The 26,105-nt window shown below is 36.9% G+C and overlaps 1 protein-coding gene across 7 annotated transcripts in view; it reads right to left on the bottom strand.

Moving 5' to 3' along the window:
* Positions 1 to 26,105, bottom strand: part of Rdl (Resistant to dieldrin) — a 189,172-nt gene that overhangs the window by 33,414 nt on the left and 129,653 nt on the right. For all 7 annotated transcript variants that reach the window (XR_013493768.1, XM_078177412.1, XM_078177414.1 and 4 more), the window contains exons 4-5: positions 16,923 to 17,149; positions 13,553 to 13,635 (exon numbers count right to left, since the gene is read on the bottom strand). Coding sequence is in view for 6 of the 7 variants with exons in the window: in XM_078177412.1 (XP_078033538.1) it covers positions 13,553 to 13,635; positions 16,923 to 17,149 (310 nt within the window). In the remaining variant the exon portion in view is untranslated. The remainder of the gene's footprint in view (positions 1 to 13,552; positions 13,636 to 16,922; positions 17,150 to 26,105) is intronic.

The following is a 26,105-nucleotide window of genomic DNA, read 5'->3' as shown; positions in this document are numbered from 1 at the left end:
ACAATAATCCCGACTCTATGTGCTGCCGATTCCTATTGTCCCGTAATCCGTGTGCGCAGCTATTCCTCCGTTCCTTTTCGTTTTCATTAAATATCAAATAGATAATTTTTAAAGCATTCCTAGTACCGCCGACGTTATTACGGCTTCATACCTTACCATTCGACATAGATACAGGTTCGAGACAATGTTACGATTTCTTGTCCACTCTTCTAGTTTGTTATTCCCGAAATGATTCAACAAATTTATAGTGATCGACTTTTCATTTTTATCAGACTGTCCGTTTTTATTCGCTGCATATAAATATGATGGACGTAAAGTTTTAAATCGTCTTAACGTTTTAATAAATTCATAATTCTTTAAAATCCATTGATATCGAACATTATTAGAGTACAAGTAGGAACGACGTTCACGGAACACAAGTAATTAACCAAATAAGTTGGAAACGTTTTCCTAAACATCTTAAAGAATATTCAACAAAATCAATTACTTTCTTAAAACGTTTGATCGATAATTTAAATTCTCACAGGTTTCGTCAAGATCCATAGAAAAGCTATCGTGTCTAAAACGAGTGCCTCAAAACTTTATGGACAACATTACAAATGGTCCTACCTTGTTGTGTTAATCTCAACTTAAAATGATATAAAAAATAAACCGAATGCCACTTGGATTTTTATACCGCATAAAGCTTCGAAGTCTACTAATTAAACCGTTACATTTATGTCAGCAATGTACGTCGTTCGAGCATTAAATACCGCATATAAGAATATTTGATTCACCGCTAGTACTTGATTACATTCCACCGATGAGAAATAAAATACAAAAATTTTATTTGAAATCGTGAAACAGCAGCAGCTAAGCGTTCCTTGGTATCTGTATCGAACGTCCGCCCAAGGATTCGAGTGCCATTCTAATTCATCTTCGAAAAAGAAGAAAGAATGCGAAGGCACGGCAATTAATCATCGCAATTCTGCGCGGCTAACGGTGGGAACCGTCTCTAGATTTATCCCCGACGTTTCCCGGGGAACTTGAGCGGCAAGACAATGCTCTTTTCTTTTCTTTTCTTTCTTTTCCTTTTCTTTTCTCCTTTCGCCGATGATCGTGGTACGTTCTGGCGCAGCGTATTGTGTATATAAACTGATACAGTCGGAAACGTTTCAATAAAGATGTCCTGGACTGGGATAACGTTTAAGCATTACGGGGGCACGGGTGGAGGGTCACAGTGGGATAATTCGGGGGTGCGGATGGTAGAAAAAAAGGGCTCTGGAGGAGTTCGAGTGGTGGTCGTTGAATACAGTAGAGTGGAGGGTTGCGGCAACATTAGCAGAGTAACGGGGATATATCGTGGTGGTGGTAGCAAAGTTTAAGGTATATAAGACGATAAGTGGAAAGTGTATAAGTAGATATGGAGAAGCGAAGAAAAAAAGTTCTGTGCCTCGGCATGCGGTGGCGGTGCGGGACATGGAAAAAGAAGACGACGGATACGCGTGAACGCGCGTCATACATTATTGCACACGCGCGCACACATACACACGCAGGCGGACACGTATCCACGGGCATGCATCAGCGTATATACTGTATACAATCGCATGCTACGAGCCACGTAATTTTATACGTCATGCCGGATGCCGCATGCTTTGTGCTTCACCAGTGACACGAATTCTGAACACGGAATTTAACTTCTTCCTTTTCGGAAGTTTCTTTATTTCTCGCGTATGCATACAATACTCCCGGCGGAGTGCATTCGCGTACGATGTGGCAAGCCAATACATATTGTATACCAGATCGAATTTATTGTTGGTGTTAACGAGCGATTCGATGAAATACTTTCCTGCTCTGCCTCTGGACTGTTACGCTCGAGCGCAAATGTCTGCATGCACTTGATGATTCTCGAATATTTCGTACACAAAGATTTTGCGCATTTTATGGACGTCGGTGGGTTCGTGATAATTCCTGGATGACGGATCATATAGAACTTGTTGTTTCGTGCATTAACGCGTATTTTTTAAATATCAAATGCATTTTGTTCGAACGAAATAAATGCAAATATCCATGGTCGAAATAATTTTGTATTGTATTAAAATGAGGCAAATTTTGAAGATACCATCACATTTTCGTTCATTCGTCTGTCAGAAAACACAAAATCAATGATATTTATTTTTGATTTTGTTTTAAACGTGCAAAGCAATGCTAGAATATCTATCTGTTTAGACTACATTTCAGATACTGTTTAAATGCCTTATAGTTTAAATCTAACCATGAGAAGCATTTTGCAATATTTAATCCTCAGCATGATTTAATTGCTTTCTTTCCAGTTAATAAAATATTCTATAAAACAATAATTTTTTGACGAAAATAGTTTATTAGAATGTTCTATTATATGTTAATAAGTACACCTCCTCAAAAATACCATTTCTGCACGATCCTCAAGAGACTAATAAATTATAGCTGCTCATAAAATCTTATTTCAACCATTTTTTACACAAGATCGTAGCTTTTGAGTAATTGGTATCTAATTAGATCAAAATTGGATTATAAATCAGAATTACGGAAACATAAAATTTAGTATCCAAAGGAGTTTATATTAGAGTTCATCTTTGTTGTGATTATTATTTCCATCGTAAGAAACAAACGTTCATTTATCTGGAGTAAAAATTGAATAAATGTTGTATAACCCCTCTTTGCCCAACACCTATAAAAATACCGTCATACATTTCAGTTTCCCCACTTTCATCCAATAAATAAATTGAAATAATGTTTACAAAATGTTCCAAACCTTTGCTTTGTTTTGATTGAAATATTACAAATTTAGCAAGTGTATGCAGATAATATGCAGAAGCCACGGTAATTTCAGAAGGTCATAAAAGTATTCCTACGCTGAGATATTTTTTGCGCGTGTGTATAAAAAAGTAACACATTAATGTAATCTATATTTCTGAAAGGTCAATGCTCGGTTATGGTTGAAAGTACTTAGAGTTGTTCAAACATTCATTAACGAGAAGATAAGAGAAGAAAGATTGAAATTGGAAAAGTAGATAAAGTTATTAACGAATTGATAGATGTTCGAAAATCAAATTTTACAAACAATACTATGGATTTTGAAGTCGATAACTTTTAGCAGTTGCGAACAAATTTAAAAAAATTTCTTATGATATTTATCTATAGAATGCCCGTCCACTATAGCCATATTGTGTTCAAATATTGAATTATCGGAAAACTTTTTACCTTTTTCAGGTTATACAAAAATGTAAAAAAGTTGTCAAACTTTTCTGTTTACCTTTTTGTACATGACAATTTTGTTAGTTTTCACAATTTTTTAAATTCTGTATTCTTGAATGGAACATTATTATCACGTCTGTATGCATACATATACACGTGGCTTTCGTCACGCTGAAATATTAATGAATCTAGATTATATCAGTGTTATCTTTCTTATACAAAGTTACAACAAAAACATTGAGTGTGCATATACGTCGATTTGCTATGTATTTGAAATGGGAATTGCTTGAACAGAACCAACGTAGTTTAACAATCCGCTGTTTCGTATAGAAACCTGAAGAATGATTTGAACATTTTTTAATTGGTACCGGCGACCGAAATAAAGACGTCAGAGAAACTGTAACAGTGAGGTCGATGATTCTATCGTCAACTTGGGTTTTCGTAAATCTAGAGTAACAATAAAGGAACACATATTCAGTGCTAATACTGTTTGATGTTTTATCTGAAGTTTTCATTTGTAAAACGTAAATGCAAAGCTTCGTTATTCAATTGAAATGATTTCGTTTGAAAGATCAATTAAGTCATCTATTTTTGACTTGTTTCTTCGTTTTCAACATTTTGTTGTTGCATTTACGTTTTGGAGTCATTGAATTCTCAAATCCCAATGGTTACGCGATTATCACAGATTAGCACGAATTCTGAGAGACATCCCTTCATTTTCCTCCTAGACTCACCACAAACAAGCTGCTTGAAATCGATGACCCTACTGCTGCCGGGTTGTATCTCTGCTCCCAAGTTCTTCACAGTTCCATTTTCTTTCTCCCCCGCGTTTCACTTCAACATCGAACCGGAGAAGAGTGCTTAAGAGCTACTAACCGAATACAGGAAGTTTTGTTTCGTGTACACACGCCAAGTAATCCAAATGACTCGCGCGGTACTCGACATGTTAACGTGTTCACTCCCAGCCATATTGGAGAACTTGTACTTATTCGCGTACCAAGCTCCCATTTCGAGACGTACATATTTCGTTTATCTTCTCAAAAGGAAAAGAACATGCGAACCCCCTCTGATATACCGAGTGAACAAAAATAACTCGCTAAAATTGAATTTTTTTTTACTTGGTTTTGATAACGTGAACAAATATTAAAGTAAAACATTTGTTAGTTTCAAAAGACAAATAGTACGATAAATACAACATTTTTCGAGAAGATACAAATATTTTGTATTCAAAGTTGCCCGTAGGTTATATTTAATCATTAAACAGATGTTGACTTTAACTGTAACATCCAGCTAATAAAACAAAGTTTCCTTTTGACATATTTTCGTATGCAAATAAAACATTATAAGTAAAACATTAAAAGTGTTATAAGTCTTTTGTTTACCCAGTACAATAAATCATTCTAATCATTAAGCTTGTTTGGATTGTAGTTCGTATTGTTTCTTAATGTTTCGCCAATAGATTCCAGCTCGTGTTTATCGTAACATAATGATAATAAATAACTAGTATGTAATAACTTGATGCAGGTCTTGGTACCTAAATATTATTATAGAGACGAGCACAAGTATTTCTTCATTATTATAATTATAATTTATTATGATTGTTAAACAATTTCAGTATTATAACAGTTAATAGAAAATTCTAATTATCAGCTAGTTTACATTTTATTTTGAGCGAATGAACATATTTTTATAGAACCATTTAATATAAATGAATAAAGCTATTATTAGGTTATCTGGGATCAAATGTAGACTCTAATAGGCGAACTATTAGTGATATCAGATTATAAAACTAGTAGCGAAACATTAATTATATACATGCGTAACAAGCAATCTTTTAATTCTAATCAATCAAAATATATCATCCAAATCATACTGTACATAGGAGCGAATGTGTCATAGTAATTGCAAATTATCATAATATTTGATTTACACACTTTACGTTTTGACCACAACAAACATCTGCGTACTATATTTTTAAACTTTGTGTTTGTACTTTAGTCAGTTCCAAAAGTCTCTGCACATTTATTTCATCTCAAACGTTGAAAAAAGAAAAGCGCGAATGGTTTGCATATTTAATAGACGTTGATTAATTTATGAATTAGACGTTTTCTGAAAAAGAACGATATTCCCTACAATTGCTTAACCGAGAATATAAATAAATTTAAACCTAATCGATCGCGCTTTCTTCGAGAAGGGTCTACGGAACAAAGTTATTTATCAAAATTCATTCTACGTAGCAAATCAACCAATGTCCTTTGTTCCAAACATTCGATATCCACGAGGTATAGATAGATCTTCGTCACCGTATCGAATCAAATTTTTCTCTCCATCGCATCACGGCTCTATCTGAAGCCGACACGATAGAAATTCGGTCCTGGATAGAGCGGAGCAAAAATCATAATGATGTATACTCGTGCCAAATACATGCCGACTTTTATCTAAGATATACCAATCTACCAATGATATAGCATACGTACGTCAAAAAAAAAAAGATAAAATAATTAGGTCGTAGGGAATAGTGGGGGTAAAAACGAGTTACGGATACACAATCGGTCTCAGAGTCAGATACCATAACCAAGAATAACCATAGGCATACCGAATGGGGCCACGGCATCACGTCGTGGTTTTAAATGCTGCAGTCGTTTTCGTTCTTACATGCGCTGGGCTAGATGCACAATGCGGTTTAATTCGGTCGCATCGTAGTCGACACGTCGTTTTCTGTGTTTTAGCCTCCTTCGGGGCTGGCCGTCGTCGGCCCATACTACGTCCCCGGACACGAGGCTCAGTGCTATATGTCGGAGGCTTTTTTTTGAAGAGGGAGAGGGCTGGGGTTTGATATTGTGATAGTGATGGTTCCGTGGTAGTGGTGGTGACAGTGGTGGTGACAGTGGTGGTGATCGTGGTGGTTTCGTGAAAGTGGCAAAGTGGTGACGGTGTTCAAAGTAGCACACGTTCGTAGACTTTCGTCGTCGGAACCAATGTTTGGACCATTTCGATCGGAAACGCTGGTTATATACAGCTGTGCGTGTGGTCTATGGTTTTCCTCAAAATTTCAGTGCGATTTCTCCGTCGAATGACACGTATTCCCTTCCCCCCCGTTTTTGTTGTTCTCATTTTGTTTGGTATTATTTTTTGTTTTTTTTTTCGTTTTCGACAAATGAAGTACAGTTTCTCATCGGTATAATTTGACCCGTATTACAATTCGTAAGGAGTCCATGCTGTTATTAGCATCGTTACGTTCTCGATAAGTATAGGCAAGAGATTCGATGCGACGGCTTGCGCCTCGAGTGCTATACAGCTGCGGAGAAATTACACGTTCGTTAAGGCCGACGTGATAGTTCACAACAGTGGTAAATTGGTAGAGTGGAGACCCTTCGGAGGATGCTCGTAAATTACGTTTTACGATTCATTACGGCTACGTCACGCAGATTGCGATCGAAGATGCAGAAACTCGTGTGTGCTTTCTTCTCAGATTCTCGACAACCTCTTACTATTTTTTTTTTGCTCAAGTTTGTAGTATTGTATCATGTTTTGTTTTCATTTTGTTTATTAATGTGAATCAGCACGATGCGCGTCCACTCTCGCTCCATAAACGATAGTCGGCTCGGTATCCACATCGGTGGATCAACGATCGACCGTATCTCTGCATGATCGAGCTCACTACCTGTCCCGTTTGGAATTACTGCAAATTGCACGTCCGGTCTCGTCGACGATCACAATGTCGCGTAACATGGAAACACGTCGCCGTTAACGCGCAACGTACCTCGTGAAATGAATAAATTGCCGCCGATAATAAAGGGCACCGAATAACATTCCTCTGACAATTTCTTCTTTCTTTTTTTGCGTTCGTTTTGGCTCGAGGAAATGATTTACTGGCTTGACCAAGTTGTCGTTGATAGTTCGTGGTGCGACGATAAATCAAGGACAGCAACGAGCGAGTCTGTAACGTTGACCGATTGCGAGAGTTAAAAATAACGACGCCAATGAACCGCGCTTAGTAGAGTTTAATTAATACATCGACCGGATTTATTATATTCTTCGATTCGCGGTACTATGCCCGTCGGTGCGCTGTCATCGATTTCTCGTCCTTGTTATATTTGAAAAATGAAGGATTTTACCGTACGAAAGTCAGAGCAATAACCCTGTAATTAGACCGACGCAGATGCGGTTGGTTAAATCGAATTAACATTAATTAAAATAAATTACGACCGGGTAGCCTGCCATTGGAGTCCTGCGCGATCGTAGGGGAACAACGGGACTAATTATATCGCGTTAATTTCGAAGATCGATATCAATCGGTTCGGCAACGAATGAGTGTCCGTTCATTAATTAAAAACTACATGGAGGGTGCATTGAAAACTCTGGCGCAACTGGGAACGAGCTGATTCTGCATGAATAGATAAATCGGAAATCTCGTTTTCGAAACGCCATATTACAATACCAAAACGCGCTCGGTTACCTTCACTGCAAATACAATATGGTAAAACGATCGGGTTACTCGACAAAGACACGCGAAACATCTAGAATAACATTTCTTTGAAAGCGAGCTGTCAAACGAATTATTTCAGTCGATGTTTTCTTTATGAGTTTTTGCATGTGAAACAACCAACTATTGACTGCATCGCTTGCATTTAGTCCGATGGAAGTCAAATGCACGTAGACTTGTATGTTTACAAATGTACTCTCAATGAAGAAAGCTTCTAGGAATTATATTGATATTTCTTTCTCTTTAGCTTCGAGATTAATTTTTAAAAAGTATTTTCTCAATTTTCGCATAACGTTGTTACAAGCTTTTTTTTAACGTATTTACAAGCAGAAATATATAATTTATAATAAATATATAATATATAATTTAAAGCAGAAATATATAATTACGAGTTGTATTGAAAAATATAGTCTAAAAATTGAAGTTAGTTCGTTGCTTGTTCTTTTTTAGAATGCGTATGAGTTAAATAAACTACGATAATGAAATATTTCACAATATACGCTCCGTAAAAAGCGATGTTAAAAATATAATAATAAAATGTGCAATTGAAACGACATATTGTATGCTCTTGAAAATATACTTGTATTCATAGTTTATACTAAAGTTTGGAGCGTCGAGTAACTGGGGGTAAACGCTGGAGTAGGTGGTTCTATATGAGAAAAATAAGTCGAGAATACAGAATAAAATTTGTTCATGTCAGACAACGTTTTCGATAAAAATATTAAAGAGAAATTTGTAATTAGTGCAACTGGTTGTGACCAACCGAGTCTACTTATTGTAGATACCGAAGCTTTCCTTAGAAACGAAATCTAGAATAACGATCAACGATAATTAGGAAGTGGGCCTGATAGTTTCTCATTTTTCTCTACTTTCCCGGCTTATATTTTTATCTTATATCACTTTTTCTGTCCGACTCTGCCATAATTTTCAATGCACCTTGTACAAGTTCCACCAAGGAAAAAACCTATTCCATCCATAAAAATATCTGTCTGAAAATTAAATAATCAGAGCTTTTCGAAATGTCAAGAGACTAAATTTATGTAAACATTGCAATATTACAATTGGTACATTTGTGTTAGATATAAACGTATTGAACATTTCATCGTAATCAGGCCATTCTGTTTTAACCCTTAAACAGATCATATCGGTGAAAACTGAACTTTAAATGTGACTATTTAAAAATTCTTGTAAACCATTATTAGCTCAGCAAGTTAGCAATGTTTCAACTTTATCGGTTTTTCGTATTCATAAATTTGAAAATATGAAATATTACCTGAAATAATAACTGGCAGTAATTCGCAATCCGATTAAGAGTTAAAGAAATAATATAATATAATATAACATAATATCCACGACAATTTATCGCAAGCAGCACCTCGCCGCGATATTAACTGCCGTTAATTATACTATCGCAACGAATCCGCGAAAGAGAGAGAGAAAAGGAGATCACCGAATGCGACAAATCGGGACAGAAATATTTCTAACGAAACTAATAATTCCTGTCCGGCCTGAAGACCAGAGCAATTAAGGGCGGAGACATGATCCGGCTTTCTACTTCGCGAAACTAATCAACGAACTTGGTCAAGTTACTTTGATATCTCGAGTGTCCGACTTCCGGCGGCCTTTCCGTCGTATCCTGCAAACGACTGACTTTTAATATAGATCTCTTAGCCGCAACGAGTTAGGACGAAACTTTTTCCATTGTCCTCGTATAGATTACCAATCGCGGCTGATTTCTGTTCCCGGGTATAATCAAAGGCACCGGATGCGTTTCACGACTCTTTTTGTTCCCCACCGTCCGTCCCCCATCCACCCCTTCGCCCATCTCAACACCCCTTGTTTCCCCACGCCGGACCGCACGATGATGCGCCTGTAATTTAGCCGTGACCGGGCATCGACTGTTTTATCATTTATTTACGTATCGCAGCATCGATAATATCGCGCCGTTATCGACAACCGGGGCATGGGGCGAAACGCCGGGATCGGATTAAGCGACACAATTACCGAACTTATTCATGGAAGGACAATGATTTAATAGCCAGCGAACGATCAGACCGCCGTGCCGCCGCTATAATTACTGCTAACGAATTAATCGGTTATATATCGCCGTCGCGCTCGGTTTATTAATAAATAAATTCAGGATAGGAGTCGTCGCGGTTCCGGTTCACCGCTGGTTGGGACTCTCGGCGAAGCGCGACCCGGGGTCAGGGGCGAGGGGGTGGTTTAAGGCCGATTAATTGATACGCGGCTCGACCGCGACCGCGATCAGAGCATATCCGATTGCAAAGTTTGTGCGGCGCTTTTAACGCCAGGCTTTTTCGAAAACAAAATGGTCCGGAAGGAACACCGGAACGAGTCAAAGAGAGCATCCGGGCATCCTCTTTCGGTTTCACACATCCAATAATTCGCGTGCAATTTGCAGCAGTGATAATCGGCGCGAGCTCGTGACAGTACGCAACGCGTTCACTCACACGCGCACGCGCACAAAGAGGACAGACACGCGCACGCAGCCACACGACCATTCGCACGTACCACAGACAGACGCAGAAATAGAGAACAGAATTTGCGCGTGCATTCACATCCGCACAGGTGGTTGGTCAGCTTTTTCTGTACGTGTCACCGTACACTGGTGTGTTCCGGGGGTGGTTCGCCCCCTTAGTCGCTTACAACGAACCGTTCAGTTCTCTATGCTGGTTACACTAGGCAGCCTAAACGCAGCGGCTCGTCTAATCGAGCCGTATGTCGTCGACTCGTTTCGTGCTCAAGTCGACGCCAGGTAAATTGCGTACACAGCGAGCGTCTCGATCGAGATCGTTGTCCCGGCTGTCGCGGACGCTTCTCGTCAAGGTGCTCTTTGTTGGTCGCACACTATGCTCCGTTCGCCGAACCGCACCCGCGTTTCGATCGATTTTTCCCCCCTAATCCCGCGGACGGTCATTAGCCGAGCTCGGTGATTCTAGCCGACAGATCGATCTAACTTCGATCACAGTTTCACCCAGGGGCGATTGTGTTCGATTTTTAAATATCGTTTACACAGCGAATGTTCATGCGAATTTCCATATTTCCAAACGATTTTGTATAATTTTAAACCAGGCAATTTTTGTTGTTTTTTTTCCACGAATTGATTTACTTTTATCTCTAAGTTTTGATAACAGAAGAAGCAAATTTTATTTCGATTTAGATGCGAATAACATTCGTATTTACTAGATTATATGACATCTTCGTCACGCGAGTTTTACTTGTTGCCATCGTGCAATGGGTTAACATTGGAAAATGATTTCGTTCATTGATTTGCAGTGAAGTAAACGTAACATATTGCTCTTCTTAAAACATAAACAGGCAGACCAGTTAAAATGCTTTCGATTTTTTCTATTGCAAATTATATCGAAATTATAGGTGTATTATAATAGTACGAGGTCTGAGTAAATCTAAGGGGATTGTTGTGTAAAATAAATATGATCTTTACAAAGCATGACTTGTACATAAATGTATTGTTTTTTTTTTAATAATTTTAATCATTTGAAAATTTGTTCTTACAATCTTCGGATTGATCACCATTTTATGTTTTACTTGTCTCCTTTCTTATAAATGCATTAAACGTTCACGGTCTGCGTATAAAAAGATATATATTAGTCGTATTTGTGTTATTTCTAGCATCAAATACACAATCTGTAATCTGGTGAAGAAAAATCAATGAACGTTACTTGCATCATATCTGGAACACCAAGTTTTTGACACTCTGCCAGATAAACCGTAGTCAGAGAGTTTCATTTCGAGATTGATCGATTCTCCGGGGAAGAGTTCTCACCTTTCTAGTTCGCTATCGTAACAGGTGTTCAGAGTAAAAGTAAACGAATCCAGAGAAATACAATTTAAAGCTTACGATATTTGATGTTCCCTGGGCAACACGGATCTACATCACCAGACGATTTAGTTAAAAACTCCATGGCAAAGTGCCAGAGTCTCGAAAAGTTGGAAGACTTCGATAACCGACCTTCCGTCGATCGTTCGTTTGATTCACGGCTGGATATTTCCGTTTCGATCTTGTAGCCGTATCGATCGAAACGCGCATCCGGTTCCGCGTGTTCACGATGTTACGTATATGTAACAGTCATCGTGAATGGTATAGAAAACCCAATAAGAGTGAGCGAGAGCTGGTGAGTGAGCGAGTGAGTGGACGGAGTGAATGAAAGTGATCCACGGCGGTACCGCAGATCGTGTGACTGACTCATGTGTTGGTGAGCGTGTAAAGTGGCGAGTGATGGACAGACAGACAGACAGATAGATAGATAGATAGATAGATAGATAGATAGATAGATAGATAGATAGATAGATAGATAGATAGATAGATAGATAGATAGATAGATAGATAGATAGATAGATAGATAGATAGATAGAGAGAGAGAGAGAGAGAGAGAGAGAGAGAGAGAGAGAGAGAGAGAGAGAGAGAGATAGATAGATAGATAGATAGATAGATAGATAGATAGATAGATAGATAGATAGAGTAGAGAAGACAGAGAAGATAGAGGGAAGAAAAAGGTTTCGCGGAACAGGATAGGGGACTCCGGGGGGCGAGTCGCGTTTAATGGGGTAGGTTGTGGATGTCGGTTAACGATATTTCGTATGATCGTGTAAAAGAAGAACATACGAGGTTTCATTGGTTTCTTTTTTGTCGTATGTTCGACGCGTATGTACGCCGCAGAGGCGTCTGTTTGAGCTTATCTGAAAAAGGGTTGAAAGCGATGTAGAGTTGAGGCGCGTTTGATCAACGATTATCGAGCTTCTGTGAACATTTATGAGCCGTTGATAATTTCAAAGAAATTTTAAATACTCAAGGTGTGTCTGAATATAATGAAGCAGCCGTGTTTGGCATGATTTTGGACTTTCCATTGATTCTCACCTTGTTATATAATTCCATTAATATTAATGGTATTGATTAAAATATTAAAACCTCCAACTAATTGCCATTAGAGAAAATTCTAATTTTAATGAGCTGGACTGAACGATGGACACATCTTTTAGACCAATATTCAAGTTCGGTTTTCTTGAAATTCCCACACCAGGCTGACTGTTCTGTTAGTGTAACAACACCTTCCAAATTATACTTCCTTTTACGGTAACCTTATTAACCAAATATTTGAATAAATTAACGATTAGCTTCCACTGTACGTATGTTTTATCTTATATGTTAGCTTTGTCATATTCCTCAAGATTGTTCTTTTAATAATTCGTAGAACAAGTCGAGATATGTTTGGAAATAAAAGCTTTAAAAAATGTACAAGTTCAATGTCTGTTCTTTACTTGCAACGTAATTTACTTAAAAATTAATAACTCGAGTCAGAAAATGATAGTTATGGAATTGCTACATAATAATTCCAAAAGTATTGTAATTATATTGTATTATGTATATTTCATTATTTTGAATATTCTGTTACATATTTTATAAAATGTCTGTGGTTATATCTTCAAAGAAATGGACGTCGAGTTATTGTAGAGAAAACAGAATAAACGTTACTTAATGTCGGCCATAAAATCTTCCATTAATTCATCAAAATATTTGGTCAATAAACTGTGGAAAGAAAATGTCTGATCTATGTGCAAGCAATGTCCACGAATTTGAATTCTCGGAAGAGGACACTGACGTGTAAACAATCCGATAGTCGGACGTCTCGAAGATCGATATCGTTGACGCGCAATGACAAACAACGTATCGTATGTTTCGATGTATACGCAAGTAAATGTGGCGTGTTTTGTGTGACGGTGGACAAAGGCGAGGATGTCGAACTTTCTCAAGATTGTCACTTTCTGTTCGTATGTATGCATTTTATAGACGCGGACGTGCGTACTTACAGCTCTCGATCTCGATATGGCAGAGCTGTCGGTCCATCGGAAAGTATTGCAGGTTCATTGGACACGATGCTGTGATCGTTAAACTGCAACAAAACGTAGAAGCAGAGCTGTCAGTGGACCGGTAGACGGCTACAGGAAAAGTCAATGTTTTCCAAGTTATCCTATCGTTTTCCCGTGGAAAACATCAAACGATATTCGATCTCGTCTACCTGAAACTTTCGAGCGGATTAATTTTAAGCTTCGCCGCCGATCTCTCCGACGGCGGCAACGATCGGTCGAGCCCAGGTAAAGAAAACTCTCTTCTTTAAGCGTGTTATTGTTCCGAGTAACGAAGGTGCCGATCGATAGGCGATTTTAACTCGAACGATGAGAACTTATTCATGCATACAGGTGCCTTTTCTTATCGATTTCCCTTAATGTTCCTCGTTTTCTACTCGGACCGCGGGATCGCCCTTGAGCCTCGAGATCCGGAAGGGAACGTAACGTAAAGGAAGGAAAGGGTGAACAGGGCAAAGTTAGGTATGCATGGATCGTCTGAATATAGGAGCAGCGTTAATATCAGAACACTCGGGGATAGGCCGGTCGAGGCAGACAAGGGGGATGATACGAGTGGCAGGGGAAAAATAGGGGGATGGGAAATGGCACCGAGCGATCCCGGGAACAAATTTGTCCTGGTTGGTACAATTGCTCCCTCAAGTGTTTTCGGTTGTTCCTGGCTGGTAGAGACTATCGAACCTCGGCTGAAATCGCGCCAAAAAATGGCAGTTCCCGTCGCCCAGAGAACTGTTCATAACCGTTCGCTTTAAAAGCGAACATAAAAAAATGTTTCGCGAAGGTTTCACGAATTTGAATCGACAGCAATCATGTGAAACCATTATCTGGGTTAATCTTTATTTTATTAATACACTTTTTAATTGATCTTGCACTAGAATCCGATTTAATATTGTTGCAAAGTGTATTTTGCCCATATTTGCCTTACTCTCGTCTAAAAAGATCTACATTTCACCTAAATGTTTATATGTTACAAAGAATATTTAAATATTGTTCCCATTTTTGCGATCAATATGAAACTGAGTCAAGATCCCAATTTAACTTGATTCTACTCGATATTATATTCAAGATTTAAATTATCAATGTATGAATATGTTGTTGCTGATTTCAAAGAATTTAATGAGCTGGTAATATATGTACATCGTATTCTAAAATGAAAATTCCATTTGCAGCAAAACATCTCAAAGAAATATAGTTGTTACTGTATTAGGAGATTCATTAATAAGGTTTTAGAAATATGTATTTGTTAATATGAGACCATTCAACTTTAGATTCTATTCGAACTGGCAAATATAACACTTTAATAAATATAATTTAAAAATAAAATTACACCCACGCTCACAAAGGTATAGGTTGAATTTTACTTAGTTTATTCCCTTTCTGTAAATTGTAACAGATTAAAGAAGACGATTATTAACATTTAATTGGCAATTCAAATGATTGAATCTCAAATGAGATGTATACATCACATTTTTCGTTCGTGCAATATAGATTTTCTTTTGCTGCTAGTATTATAAGTTATTAACTATAAAGTAGCTTAAATGAATGTATATACGGTAAAGAATAAATCAAGGAATAAAGCAAGTCATTTTTATCGTTTGTAATTAAACTATTTTGTATTGATAATATCTCACTAAACTTTTTTAAAATATAAAGATAAAGTTTTAAGTTGTACAAGTAATTTTTGAAATCCGAATCTTCTTATAACCTTCTACATATATTGTTCTTCTCATATAGATGAAGTCACTTAGATGAAGATACTTGGTCGCATGAAGCTCATTCATTCCATATTTATTTCTTCAGAGATTATACGTTAAATTTGTGTTTTATTTTCAGTGTGTAATATTTGTTATGTAATAAAAAATCGATCTATATTTTAAAAAGGGGCTTGTTTTAAAAAACAAATAGAAAAGAGCAGTTTTCTACATTCATTTCTTAAAAGTAGGTATACGTAATTTCAGAATGAATTATGCATTTTCATAGTTGGAGAGAAGGAGGAAAGAATCCTTAATTTTTTTATTCCAATGATCGTCACAAATATTACACTGCTTAACTATATCATAAAAGAGTATTAAGAGACTTGCATCATATTTAATAACTGATTAGAGTAGATTAGTTAAAATAAGATAAATTGCTTCTGCATTTCAAAACTTTATCTTTATATCTTTAAATAATCTTTAATTAAATAATAACCTTTAAAGACACTGAAACTTAAAAATTAAAACTGATCGTAGTCAATGCATCCTAAAAATTCTGTTAAAATGTGCTTTAACTCTTTGCACTCGAGTGGCGATCCCTAATATTATTAAATTCATTGGAATTCTGTTAGATCGAAATGAACGTCCTTATTTATTTATTTTAGATATGAATTATATGATGCATGCAATGCGATCTTCCAATTTTTAATTATGCAATCCAACATATCTTTTACATCCAATAAACTGTAACACGCTTATAGAGTTGAACCAATATTAACTACTGTCGCATTCAATAAACATATTAATTTTTGTAAGGATCGAATAAGAGCAACCATACCAGATGGCAATGCTATAGATTGAGACAAATGGTTTTATTTTGGAGTTTATATAAACCCGAGTGCAAAGGGTTAATCTAATGTATCAACATGGATCAAGAAAGTTTTCGTACAGACTTCAAAGTGAAATAATTTTTTTTTATAACGGACTTAAATTTATTAAAATTATAACAAATTAGTTTGTCAGACAATGGTGGAAACATTGTTTTCAAAACTTAAATTTGATTAAAATGATAAAATAAATTAAAGAATGTTTCTCAACTTTTTGATTTGCAAATCTCGATAACTTACATGCATACCGAAAATTTAATTGACATTGGTACATACTTTGCAATCTTTAATTATTTTTAGTTCACAACACCGTTAACTGATTCCGATAAAATTTAAAGTATGCATATAATCTACCGACATCTTCAAACCACATTTTTTAAATTTTCGTTTTAGGCTCAGTTAAAATTCTCGAAAGAACATCGTTTCTTAATATGCTATATTTAATTTGTCAAACAATCGCAAATGTTGGAAACAAGTTTTTGGCCACATGTTTAATAAACTAATCTCTGCGACATCTTAAAAACATGTAGTTCAGCTGTCTCGAATATACAATAGTTATTCCATTTCAAAAGGTGTACGAAAACTTTGTTGACTCACTGTATAATGAAAGTTAGCTTCCGAGTCCGATGAAAGTGCAATCCGACTGCGAATTGGTTAAAGTAAACACGTTAAAGAACGTAATGCAAGCAACAGAATTTCGAAACATACTGATCAGGGGAAATCACTTGTACTCACCGTATACTACGCGTGATGCTTCCCGAGTGATGAATACGAATGAACTCGTTGCTGGTGGTGGCGATGTGAAAGTACGACTGCTTTTCGTTGACGAAGAAGGTGTCGGGCACCCAGATGTTCTTGATGAACTCCGAGCCGACGCTGAGCGTCTCGACGCCCGTTCGTGGTTTGAACGCGAGCCTCGGGTCCGTCCAGAATTGCCGGAAGTAGAAATCCAGCGTAAAGTCCTGACACGAGACACGAGACGGTTTATTAAACGGCGAATCAGTGGGTCGGGGTCGGGGATTTTCGAAACGGGTCTACGCGCGTGAGCAACGTGGAAAAACGTGAAATCCGCTCGCAAATCGAATGTGGGGGAATCCGTGCGGACGAGCTGTGTTTCGTTTCCCGATCGGCATGCGATGATCCGCGGGTTACAATGGTCCCCCGTGGCTCTAACGAATAATGAAACGTGACGCGCAAACTAACGTCATTACGAAACCAATGCGTTCGTTAAAAATAACAAAATTATCCGCGGCACGTGACGAAGGAGGCAAACAGTCGACCGATACCCCGATACCGGATAACGGGACTTTCTATCAGCCCGGTTTATACGAATAAACAGATTTACATCGATGAAATACCATGATTTATTTGTTACGCTGACCACTAGAAACACGCGGTTTATCCGATGACGAACGTACCGGATACTGTCTCGGATATTTGGCAAGATTTAAAACAGTTACGTGGACGGTTCTAGTGAACGTGCCGTTCCATTCGATTTAAAAAAAAATAGTATCAAACTTTTAATGGTATTTGGAGGACGTTTCGAATAAAAGTTTTTAACGCTGCATAAAAAGATTTTCCGTAAATAAACGGTTAGGTACGTCGATTTTTCAGTTTAGAAGCTAAATCACGGTTTTCCACTTACTAGAACTACCAAGGTTCCATAAACTCGAGTCACAGAGAAACAAGCTTTTCGGAACCCGTCGGAGTTCTATTCAATACTATTTTCTGTTGCCAGCTATAATCGATAATTCAATGCAATCTATTTTGTATTTGTCCGTCAATCACCTAACACTTTGCACATGCACAGTGTGATGCGTCAAATGATACTTACATAGGATTAATATTAATTATACCGTGTCCGTATTTATCGAAATTCTCATGCAGTTTGTGTTTTCCCATTATTTCAGTTTGCGACGCTGCTATTCTAAAACACTGATCAACAAACTATGCTGTAAGGTGTATCATATATATTCGTACAAATTCCGTTATTATGTTCCACCAGGAGTAAAACTAAAGTGTCATATATCGAAAAGTTTAAGGACTTCATAAAAAATAGAACACAACGTGACGTTGCTATTATCGTTGGTATGTGTATCGTTATACGATTGTAGTTTTCATTGATTCAAGTCAGAGATGCACGGATTATTGAATTTCGTTATAGTTTCCTTTCGTTTTCCATTTACATATTTTCATATTGTCAATAATTTCTCTTAAATTTCTGTAAGTAAACAGAGATACAAAATTAGTCGACACAAGAGAACTTATGTGAACAGATTTCGTGCTTCTAGAACAAAACATTCAAACATTTTTAGATTGTCGCTCTATATCTTTCAATAAAATATTTCTGAATTTTCCTCTACACGGTATTTTAGTCTTCCGACTGCATATCCCGACCGAGTTAAATTTCTAGAGCACAAGGTAATCGCGGCGTTTACGCTAAATGATATTCCTTAGCCGCATCTATCGATTCTATTCGTAACGTCCTCAAAAGCCTCATCAAAGTACAGTGTTGTTCAAATGAGCTTTGTACCATCGTTCGCCCGTTAATTATCAACGAACGTGTCTCGTTGTTCCACGTTCCTCAGGCGTGTTTGTTTGTCGTTCGGGTGGAGGACGTTTACCGATACGCGCTAAACGATCTTTCCATGTGAAAGGAAAGAATCGCGAGAGATCATTGTACGCGAGATTAAAACGGTTGAGGAAACAGCGATACGTAACTGGTGATGGGTAGGGGGGGGGGGGGGCAGGGCGAAGTATAGAACGACGCGATCGGATAAGGGGGTCGAGCGATCGGTAATAGGTGGAGAAACGCAATTACTGAGATCGTGGACGTCGACCGGTACCTTGAAACCCTTGTCGACCGATACTGTCGGCGTCTCCTCGGCCGTGCAACGTGTCGTGGTTATCGTGCTGCGCGAAATCGGCTACTTGAACACTCACCTAACCCTATCGAGACCCCCTTCAATGTTCCAAACGACCCGGCGTTGTGAGCCGGCCCGGGACTAATTCGTTACCGACTACAACCTTCCTCAACGAACCGTTCCAAGACGGCCGGCCTGTCAGCAAACTTCTATTTGCGACGCCATTGTTTATTCGAGCAACTCGCCGGAATTTGGAAACTTGGCCATGTCGAGGCGGACGTTGCTGCGCAATATCGTGGTCACGGTTACGCTGGCTTAATCGGATCGATCCTGTTTTAAGGAATTGTTTGCACCTTCCTCTCGCGGCGTTGAACGTCATTAGAAGCAAATGAAATGGAGTGATTGTTGACTCGCGTCACGTGACTTGTACTGGGTATCTGGTAGCTAGTAGGACAAGGCTGGTCTACGTGAAAGAATAAGACGCGAAGAAGGAACATACAGTGAGCCACGAAAGTATTCGAACGCTCTAAAATAAAAAGTTTGACGCGAAAAAAATGTGAGACCCATTATGAATTACAAAATATTTTTATTCCTGTAATAACATACAAGTATTACGGTTATACATGTTAAATTTCAAGCGTTTTCGATAACATAAATAATACTTATGAAAGATTTATCGCCAATATCAGCTAAACAAACGCCATAAAAGTATTAAAGTTCGAACGATTAAAATTGGTAATATATTTTTTGCATAAATGTAGAGTTTTAATATTTTGTCGGTCCTCTATGAGCATTTATTATGGCTTGGAAACGTCGTTGTATGCTGTCAACCAAAGTTTCTGTTATTTCTGTTCCTATTTTGTTCCAAACATCAAAAATTGTTGTTTTAATCCTTCCTTGGAATTAATATTATATTTACTTAGTTGTCTGCAAATTTCTGCCCATAAGTGCTCAATGGGATTGATATCCGGACTTTGTGGAGATGTTTCTAACATGTGGGATACGTTATACGAGTATATGATCCACTGTTTAACAATATGTACGGTATGTTTAGGATCATTGTCCTGTTGAAAATGAAAATCATCTACTATTCCTAGTTTTTCCGCACTTTGCTTCAAATTATCCTTTAATTTCTGCCTATATTTATATTTATCTAATATTCCATCAATAATGGCGAGGATTCCAACACCACTGACCGCCATACACCCCCACACCATTATCGATCCTCCTCCATTCTTTGCGGTTGTACGTAGATTTTTAAAATCCATCTCTCTATTTGGTTTTCTCCAAATTTTATAACATTCATCGGGGCCGAATATGTTCAATTTACTTTCGTCCGAGAAAATAATGCATTTCCAAAAGTCTTTGTCCTTGCTTACATATCTTTCAGCGAAATTTAGTTTCTTCTGCTTGTTAACTTTGCTAACAAATGGTTTCTTTCGGGGAATACCACCATGAAAATTATATTCACGGAGGATTCTTCGACAAAGTTCCCGATAAACTTGTTTCCCAAAGCTATCAATAACTAGTGTCGCAAGTTTTGGAGCCGAAATAGTTGGATCCTTTTTTATTTCACGCACAATTACATTCTCTTCCCTTTTCGTTAATTTCTTTAGCCGGCCAGAACGGTCTTCATTCTGAAGAACTCCAGTGGTTTTTACTTTTTTTACTATCTAGTGAATAGTAGATTTACTTTTCCCTAATAACTGTGCTATTTCGGCATAGCTCTTGCCTTCATTGTGCCACTTGATTATCAATTTTCTATCAGTAATGCTGGTTTCGGACTTTTTTGAATACATTATTAATACAAATTGTACAATCTTCTTAACACTTCCAGAACTGAACAGGCGAAGTGTGTAACGTCAACTGAAGGAACCAATGTTTACAATTTGTCGAATTCAAGGATTGATTTATGTACAAATTTCGATCGTTCGAATACTTTTATGACGTTCGTTTAACTGATATTGGCAATAAATCTTTCATAAGTATGGTTGACGTTATTGTAGACGCTTGAAATTTAATATGTATAACCGCGATACTTGTATGTTACTACAGGAATAAAAATATTTTGTAATTCGTAATGGGTCTCACATTTATTTCGCGGCAAACTTTTTATTTTACAGCGTTCGAATACTTTCGTGACTCACTGTAATCTTTCATTTAAGGTCTCGTTTTTGAGAATACGAACCCTTTGCACTCGAAGGGCAATTTAAATCGTTGCTCTGCGGCGCCATTAAAATTGTTGTAACACGTCCCAAAATTATTTTTTGTCGTCAAAGCTTAAATTTAAATAATTGTTCAAAATGTAACTGTTATATGAGTGACGAGATTCAATTTCATATGTACAGAATGAATTTTGTTGTATAAAATAGAAATAATAGAAGCCAGTTATAAGCTGTCTTTATTATTAAGAACCACTGATATATTTTGATGAGTTTTCTACTCTTTTGACTTTTGATTTTTATACTTTGTCAAATGGATTTCTTAATTTGTCTACATTTAAACTTATAGTAATTAAAACTTGATTCAGTGTATTAATTCAGATTTTCCAGTCTAGGGGATTGGAAATGGAGTATCGAATAAAAAAATCCTATTATTTCTTTTTGACATATCTTTTGCAAATCGGTTACAATTACCAAATTTTGTGAAACCATTTAACGTATATACAGGATGAACTGCACGAAAGAGTTATTTGAAACATATTACACTGTTTTATTTAGTAACTAGAATATACCACATGAAACAAAGATTAGTATAACAAAATGTTTACCGAATATATCGGTGAATATTGTTACGACAATATCAATATACTTATATCTGGCATACTTTTGTTCGCTACGATAATAAAAAGGAATAGATTTTTCAAGAAAGAAGCTACTTGTTTACACATTTCCGTTCTCTTTTTATATAGATGTTTAATTAAATTTGAAATTTTAATGGACAAAAGCTTGAATAAAACTTATTCGTTATCAAATTGTTTCGCTAAATGTTTCTTTTTCTGTTTAAGTGAACTCCAATTTGATTTATTAATTGCAATAAAACTTAACTTGATTATTTATCAGACGCAGATCCTTTTGTCGTATCATTTAAATTCACAGAAAATTAATAGTTATTTTTTCTTTCTACGTAATGTACGTTAGTGAATGCTTCCTGAAAATTTTACCATTTATTCAGAAAACGAAAAAAGAAATCCAATTGTCTTTGCTAAAGGAAGGTTACATACGAAATGAAACATAAATAATCTTGTTCGCTTGAAACACAAAGAGAATATAACATTTAATAGATTACTTTTAATAAACCATGTGTAGCAGCTAATATTTCGGAATCTTCAATTGAGTGGATAAAAGAAGCATCAGTTTAATGACTACATGTAATTACGGCATTTTTCGTTATTAATCACTACAGATAATCCATAATTCATCGATTTCAATAGAAAAGCGATTCGTGCGTTATTGTACGATCATGGAGCCGGAGTTTCGACATAATTTGAGTGTTTATGGTTTTAATATAGATTGTGCGGAGTGTATATCGCGGCTGGCTTGGAAATCGTGTAAAATTCAATGACTTCCATCGATAATAAATGATACCGCCGCAGGTTATTTGTGTTCAGGTGAATGGAAGATCGTGAAACGCTCAATCAAAAATTTTACGCATCGCGAGGCAATCAGAGCGGAATTGAATGAACGCGATTTTGCGTGAAGCGGCTCGAGACAGAGATCGAAGTGGCGGGGATGAACGGAAAATGGATTTAATATTCAAAGGCCTCGTCGCTTTTAATAGTTGATCGCCGAGCAGAAATACTGTAATTTAAGCGTCTTGAAATAGATTTGCGCCCGGCGAAGAAGTATGACGCGTTTTCAAATATTCAAGGATCTTCGCTTAAACTTTGATTACATCGTTCGACTTTATCGGGCTGAGAAGTGATTTCATTTCAACGCCGGGATCGTCGGCGAATTCATCAAACGTTGTAGCGTGCTGTTCGCCGTAAAATTTGCACTCGCTCGGCGAGTAATTCGTCTGATAAAGAAAGTTTAAGTAGCCGAGCGGGGGAGTTCGAGTGCAATCAACCGAACTCGATGGCTAGATTTATTATTCGAGGTCAAAGATTCTTGATTATTCTATCATTAGGGGAGGTGAGGGTAGTAATTACGCGTGGGCGCATTTAAATGCGTTTCAAATTTTATGAATCAGCGGCGACGTTATTAAAAGTGAGCGTATCAAACTCGAACGATATACTCGTCGATCAGATTCGAGTAAATTCCCTGTGTTTTCTACTCGACAAAGAGAGGACGTTTGTCCGATGGGTCCTTTACATTTCACGTTCTTTTATATTACGCCATTTTGTCTTTGAACGAGCAAACAGTAACATACGATTCGCTTCTTTATTGGTCGAATTTGTTTTAACATTTTGTCTTTCCTTTTGGGCGATTCACGATCAACCTTAATAATTTTCAATAATTTTGAAATAGTGTTTCAATTTTGACAAAATCAATTTCACAAAAACCCATTAGGTTAAACCCGTTAGGTTAGGGTCAGGTATAATATTCATTGTTAAACTGCAGATCTTTGTGCAAGATACAAATTATCTAAATTAATTGTAAGAAATATAAATGTGAATGAAAATATTATTTCTTTTTTAATGATTGCAATAAATTAAAAATACTGTGATATTGTTTTCAAACTCTTCTAATATCTTTTTTGTTTTTATTCGATCCATTTATTTTTGTCAAAAATGTATAAAATTCGCAGCCTATTTATTAATCTTCATGGTTTCGTACAAAATACTTTTGGTCCTGAATTATTTTCGGCGTCTTTTAATTTGATTCCCCGATTCGCTTATAATACCAAGAAATTCTGAATTTCAGGAGATAAACTTATGAAACGTCAAAGACTATTTATTTCACCAAAATACTTTTGTTGTCTTCTCTGTCGTTCTTGAGATTAATATTTGAATATCTTAAAATTAATCTGCTCTTAACTAGTTGAATTTTTCTCGTCAGTCACTGTTATATTGAAATTCCCTTTTTAATTCTTTTTTTAGCTGGCCACAAGTCATTTTATCGATCTTAGGCTCCGTTTAGAACATATTGGAATTTTATACCTCCAATGAACATTGGGCACTATAATATACCAAATTTCGTTCACAGACTGAAGTTTTAACAATTCTTTCTTATTCAATTTTCACACATGCATGGTTTCTTGCAGTTTTAATTGAAGTGAAATCATTGGTTAGAGCTCTGAATATACTTTAATTTCATGCCAGGAATAAAATTAGAACATGAAATATACAATAACTGTTTTTCACGACAAATTCGTGACCAGCTTCAGTTGTGGTGAATGTCGAAGACACAGTAAACAGGGTTCTACAGGTGAAAAACTTCATTGATAAAAAGATCGTTCTCTTACTTTTATCGTGACTGCGTTGCAGTCTTTAAGTAGAGAGCAATTAATAAATGGTAAAATTTTCAGTAATCAACTGAAACAGTTTTTAAGAAACAAACTAAGTTCCAAAAATGTGTTAAAATATCTATTTAAGCTTCACACAGGATTTTAGTGTGGTAGTTACTTTCGAGAAAGCAATTACTACGCTCAACTATTTATATTTTCTACCTTATTGGTTTTGCACCGTAATGTTAATTTGAATTCAAAAGATCAAGAGAAACAAATAAAACCTAATACATATAATAAAACTTGACTTTTAGTAGCATATCAGTATGGCAGTGGTCTTTTATTTCTTACGAAATAGTGTTTAAGTTTAACTGCTTATCTTACCAGCTATATACGTTTCCAGCACCCAGTAAATTGGAAAGTAAGAAGTAATTCAGAAGCAAATGAAATTTCTTAGGACACTTAATGTATGCCTTTTAGTAGAATTCGAATATGGCAGTACAGTAAATCCTCTTCAATAATTGTCTCTCATTTTATAGACAGAAATGGACAATTTGAGAAGAGGAGATACGATTATTCGACCCTTGCGGCCCGTTTTTATAGTCGTTGCACACGGCAACTATAAAAATGAGCACCGAGGCTCGAATAATCGTATCTCCTTTTCCCAAATCGTCCATTTATGTTTGCAAGCTGAGGGAAAATTGGAGAGTATTTTCGGTTGTCTGTTACTTTTCATATTTATGAAAATTTATATAATTTATGTAATTTATGATGTGAACTTATCTTTTCTATTATATTAATTTGCATTATTATACGAATTTGAGATAACGCGATAAAACTGAATCGAATTTATGTAACACAACCAATTAAGTTTGTTCTATAGGTGGATATTAATATGGTAGTTTGAGATACTTTAGGACACGAAACGTTGTAGGAAACGCGCATACGTTGTTTAAAGAGAAAAAGTGCTCTGGCACGAAAGTCTCGAGAAAGCGATCTCTGTCGTATCATGAATCCTTCCGAATCGAACATTTGCTATCGGGAATTTTTTTTCTCGCGTCGTCGGAGAGCGCAACGGAGATATTTGCAATTCCAATCTCGCGCGGCTCAGCCTGCACGTATATTTGCGTTTCACTCCTAAAATCTGGACGATAGTTCCCAGTTTCCCAAGATAATTCGATACAACTAGAAATTACACGGCTCGAACCGAGCCGTAGATTCCTGTCGACGTGCTCGATCTCAGTAAGGGGAGTAACCCGCGACGCGAGGGTATTTCGTGTGTACACGCGAAAGCGGTAAGGGTGCATGGACCGTGTATATGTATATCTATATACATATATATATGGTGATCATATGTATCCTATACATATTTACTACGGCTACTTGGGCAACAACTAGTACGAGCAAACATGCAACGAGACCACTATCGAAGCGGCATGCACAGACAGTGCATCTACTACGCGTGTATGGAGAAGAAACAATCTTACGTCTAAACTGGAATTATACTTATGTCTAATCGAACTTCGGACTTGGCAATAATATGGCAACGATAGGCGGTGGGATCTGAAAGTTTCTTGGAAGACTCGTCACGTGAATCCTAATAACAACTTCTTACGTGACACTATGCGTCTCGATGAAATTGTTATTTGTGGAACAATACCGATGG

This window comes from Augochlora pura, chromosome 3 (assembly GCF_028453695.1).
Source record: "Augochlora pura isolate Apur16 chromosome 3, APUR_v2.2.1, whole genome shotgun sequence".
Lineage (NCBI taxonomy): Eukaryota > Metazoa > Arthropoda > Insecta > Hymenoptera > Halictidae > Augochlora > Augochlora pura.
This window is presented reverse-complemented; position numbering and strand designations above follow the sequence as displayed.